We start from the raw sequence: 4,908 nt of genomic DNA on the forward strand, positions 1-4,908 counted from the left end.
GAACATCAGCATATCCGGTCATAGTCCGGTAATTACCTGCTAACGGAAACTCTGCTACACAATTCTTATTATTATTATTGAAACATGACCGGTAAGTTTCAAATTTGTCTGCATTGTAAATTGTAAATGATATTTTTGGGAGAATAAACCCCACAAACCCTCAACTCCTGTGTGTCTCACTCATTAACAACGCAACACGGAGCAACAAGATCGTTGTCTACAGCAGCCATGAACAGCCACAGGTTTCTATCCATTAAGCCTCCGTACCTCAAGGCGGTCGATGTGTTAGCCGAGGAACATCTCTTTTTTTCAAAGCATTCTTTTCTTCTATCTGCATTAAGCATGTCACAGATTTCACTATGTTCCAAAAGACATGTCTACCAAACACTTCTCCACTCAGACGTACCTCGAGGCGGTCGCTGTGCAGCACGATGAACCTCGTGGCGTTGATGCACTCCAGCTCGATGCTGACCTCCCCGGAGAAGGTGAAGTTGTCCATGTAGACGGCGATCCTCAGGTCGTAATGCCGCGGCCTCAGCGTTCCCGGCAGCCTCAGGTTTTTCCACGGCTGAACCCCTTCCTCATCTCCTCTTTCTCCTTTACTTCCGTTCAGTTTGGCGGACCCTCGAGATCCCGATTCGCCCGTCGCGACATCTCGACTCCCGCAGTCCTCGAATCGGACGCTGAGCACCACAGCCACCGTCGTGACGATGATGAGGGTGAGGATGCTCAGAGCGAAGCCCAACACGAGGCGCTTGTGCACCGTGATGTGCCGCTCCGTTGTGCGAGGGCGGACCACCACCGTCTCGGCCCATTGGTCCGAGAGGCCGCGGCCGTTCCTCATGGCGCCCGGGCTGCTGTCGTTTAGCCCCATAGCGCTAAAACAAAGAGTCCAACAGCAAAGACACGCCTCCAATAAATGGGGTTTGGAGCAGAAAGAGATTCATTTATGCTCAAGTCTTTATCCAGATTGTTTGCGGATGACTTCAAAAACAACAAAGGAATGCCCTCAACGTAGAAGGCTAGAAACAGGTTTTGGCTCGGAAAGAAATATAATAATGCCAAGACTTTTATCCCATTTTATGGAGGCCTTTATCCAGATTGTAGAAGATTTTGACTGACAGAGACGTTTTGGTGTTTGATAGTACCAAATGTTCAGGGTCAAAGGTCAGAAAACTGATTGTGGATCAGAAAAAGATTCATTAATACCAAGGTCGTTATCCAGATTGTTTGCAGCAAATGTTTTTGTGTTTGAAGGTCCCAATTCTTCCCACTCTCAGTTCGTCAAAAACAGTAAAGAAATGTCCTCGAGTTGCGAATCAGAAACATGTTTATGCTAATGTCTTCATCCAGCGTTTTTCGTGCCTCTGATGGTCCCAAATCTTCCCACTCTCAGTCTGTCAATCCTCCAGTCTGTCCGGCAGGTGTGTTTCTGAGAATCTTCACCTCTGAACCTTGCCTCTCTCAAAAAAAAACGTCCTTCAGCTTCTCTGCAGAGAACCGTCTCTGCTGCACGTCTTACATTTCAGGCAACAGAACTGACAAACCAGAAAAGATGAGATGGTCGTGTGCGTGTTGGTTATGCGGTGAGGAGAGGAAGAATAAAAAATCAATGCTGCATGGCTCGATTTCAAGATCTACAGGAGGCAGAGGAAGAGGAAGGACAGGAGGAGGAGGAGGAGGGGGAGGTATGTTGTTCAGGATGTGGCTATACAGTGAGCGTATCATCCATAGGCCTTCTCTGGGAATCAGCTAAACCTAGAAGACAGAAGAAAGCCTCGTTACAACCTGATTTGTCGGGAAACAATCTGAAGCAGCTGAATTTGCACACAGCATTAAAAAGCACTTTTAGATTTTAGACATTATTCATTTTGAGCTTTAAAAATGGTAATTTCATCAACATGCATAGTCTTTTTCTGGGAATCAGCTAAACCTAGAAGACAGAAGAAAGCCTCCTTACAACCCGATGCTGAGAAACAATCTGAAGTTACACTTTAGCTGAATTCGCCCACAGATTTTTCACTAAAAAGCATTTTCAGATGATGGAAATTACAGATTTTGAGCGTTAAATATGGTAATTTCATCAATCAGCGTATCATCCATAGGCTTTCTCTGGGGATCAGCTAAACCCTGAAGAGTGAGGACTGGAATAAAGCCTTGACACCACCCTATGTGCCGCCAACCAACTGAAGTCACACTTTAGCTGAATTTACACATTTGCATTGAAAGCACCTTGAGGGGATGGAAATGACTGCTTTTTAGCTTTTCATCAACAGGCATAGGCTTTCTGTGGGAATCAGCTAAACTTTGAAGAGGTTATAAAACCTTGACACAACCCTATGTGCTGCCAACCAAGTGAAGTCACACTTTAGCTGAATTAGCACACATTAAAAAGCACTTTCATGAGATTAAAAAGTCTCATTTTGAGCTTTAAAAGATGTTATTTCATCAACACGCATCCCAAACACTGATCCTAGCTCACACTCACAGCAGGGGGTATTTTCTCCAGGTCGTCATAAAGTTAATTTGTTCTGAGTTAGAACTGCAGTGAGGCATAAACGAACCCCTGTAGGGCTATTATGGGATTATTATTATTATTATGATACAGTGGGACATTAGGGTCAGCATAGGAGAACTGATGCACTCGAGTATCTCTAAGATTATTATGATTACACTTCAGGTTTGGAGTCCGGTAAAGATCATAGTCGATAAATTATCAGCCAATATTTTGCATTTTGACTCAATTATTAACCATTTAAAGCTTAATTTGTCAAGAATATGACAACATGTGTTACCCAGGACTTGCTTTTTAACATGAAAACCCCAAGTTAACGTTTTATAAGACAATAGCATCTTATTTCTCTTAATAGCAATTTAAATGTGCATTTTTAATGTTGATTTAACTGCTGATTTAAATGTTGTTAGAGACGTGTTTTAGTTACTTTAAATGTGAAAAAGTCAACACATGTTATTCAAATAAAATAGAAATACATTTAATGTTATATAATGAAGAATTGTATGACTTACCCTTTAAGAATATTGAATTAAAAGGTTATTTTCCAGGTATATTTGCATTGAAACCAACCAGTTGAATGGTTTAAACTCCAGCTCCAGGTTATAATGTTCTTTCTCCGTTAATATTCTGCAGATAACGGTGCTTCCTCCCGGTAATAACTCTCCCTCTCGGTCCTCAGGAGGGTAAATTGATGATTTACGGTCAGCACGGGGGTTATTTCACCGTGCAGGAGGTGGTTCACTCCACCGGGGCTAAACGGTGCCCACAGACCGTGATGGATGAGAGATAGATTCAGAATGATTGATACCGGGGGATATATCGATCCGGTGGAGGGGGCAGAAACCGGGGGAAAGAGGCTGTTTTTATCCGGTAGAAATCCAAGAATCAATGCAGCCTTTACCGAAATCAATCCGGTTTTAAACGTGAACGTTATCCAGTCCCTGGGTGAACGGAAACCCGGTGATTATTGGGTCTTATTATAAAGAGAGACCTCAGTCCTGAGAACAACCGGGGCCTTTTCCCGTTAAAATCAAAAACACCTGCTTTTGTATGCTCTTATTTACCGAGGGTGAATTGTCAAGTGCCACCGGGACTGTCCGTTAAAATGACCCGATAGTTTGAACCCAAGGAGTTGGCTGTTAAACGTCAGAAATCCGGTACTGATCCGTTAAATCAACCGGGAATCCGTTCCAAGAGCAAACATCAGGGGAACATTTAGAGACAGATCAAACACAAAGTGATCAGTTCAAACACCGAGAATCCAATACAAACAACTAATGGCCTCTTTATTAACAGTCACCGTTAAACCGTTAAACCAGCTCAAATGAAGAGTTGGCTGTCAGCAATCCGGTATTGATCCGTTAAATCAACCGGGAATCCATTACAAGAGACAACATCATTTTTTAAACGTCACAGATCAAACACTGGGAATCTATTGTCACCAAGACTTTCCGTTAAACTGACGTTAAAAACCGTTATAGACACAACTAAATCCGTTATTGGTCCGTTAAACGAACCGGGAATCCGTTATTTAAAACAAACTAAGGGTCTCTTTAGTAATTGGTCACCCGGACTGTCCGTTAAAACACCTCAGATGTCAGTTTGAACACGAAGAAATCCGGTATGGAGTTGGCTGTCAGAAATCCGGCAGCCTATTGATCCGTTAAACCAACCGGGAATCCGTAACAAGAGGGAACATTTTGAAACGTCACAGATCAAACCCCGGGCATCCGTTAAAAAAAACAAAAAACTGGGTCTGTTTCTTTTTGTAATGCTCGTTAAATCTCTACCGGGATCAGGTCAAGATCCCTGATCCGTTTAAGAGCTCCATCATTAAACCCGGGTCCCTTTCCATTAAATCCAAAGTAATGAACCGGGTCCGGTGGATTATATCCCGGGTATAAAACCGGCTCAAACCCCTCCGGTGCTCCGGGGTTTCACCGGATCATCCTCAACTTTTTAAGCCCGCAGAGAGCTGCTGCTCCCGGTGAGGGAGAAACGTCTTCATTAACCGAGCAGGAGGTGAGGAAGATGATGAGGAAGAAGAAGAAGAAAGTCTCAGCTACCGTTCAGCTGAGAGTCCGCGAGCGGTGTGATGAGACTGAGCGCGAGCTGCTGCTGCTGCTGCTGAGAGGGAGCGAGGCACGCGCTCAGAGAGAGAGAGGAGGGAGAGAGGGAGAGAGAGAGAGAGAGAGAGAGAGAGAGAGAGGGAGAGAGAGAGAGAGAGAGAGGGAGAAAGAGAGGAGAGAGAGAGGAGAGAGAGAGAGAGAGAGAGAGAGAGAGAGGAGAGAGAGAGAGAGAGAGAGAGAGAGGAAAGAGAGAGGAGAGAGAGAGAGAGGAGAGAGAGAGGGGGGAGAGAGAGAGAGGGGGGAGAGAGAGAGAGGTTAGAGAGG

At 44.3% G+C, this 4,908-nt stretch overlaps 1 protein-coding gene across 1 annotated transcript; it reads right to left on the reverse strand.

The window, feature by feature from the left end:
* Positions 1 to 381: 381 nt before the first annotated feature.
* LOC104944487 (thyrotropin-releasing hormone-degrading ectoenzyme-like) lies at positions 382 to 4,593 on the reverse strand (the record flags this gene model as incomplete). Its single annotated transcript, XM_010770024.1, has 2 exons — positions 3,028 to 4,593; positions 382 to 1,758 (listed from the first exon to the last, which is right to left on the reverse strand). A coding segment is annotated over exon 2 (493 nt), but the record flags the coding sequence as incomplete, so codon positions are not given.
* Between the last annotated feature and the right edge of the window lie 315 nt (positions 4,594 to 4,908).

Source organism: Notothenia coriiceps, unplaced genomic scaffold, assembly GCF_000735185.1.
Source record: "Notothenia coriiceps isolate Sejong01 unplaced genomic scaffold, NC01 NC01_scaffold00008202, whole genome shotgun sequence".
Taxonomy (NCBI): domain Eukaryota; kingdom Metazoa; phylum Chordata; class Actinopteri; order Perciformes; family Nototheniidae; genus Notothenia; species Notothenia coriiceps.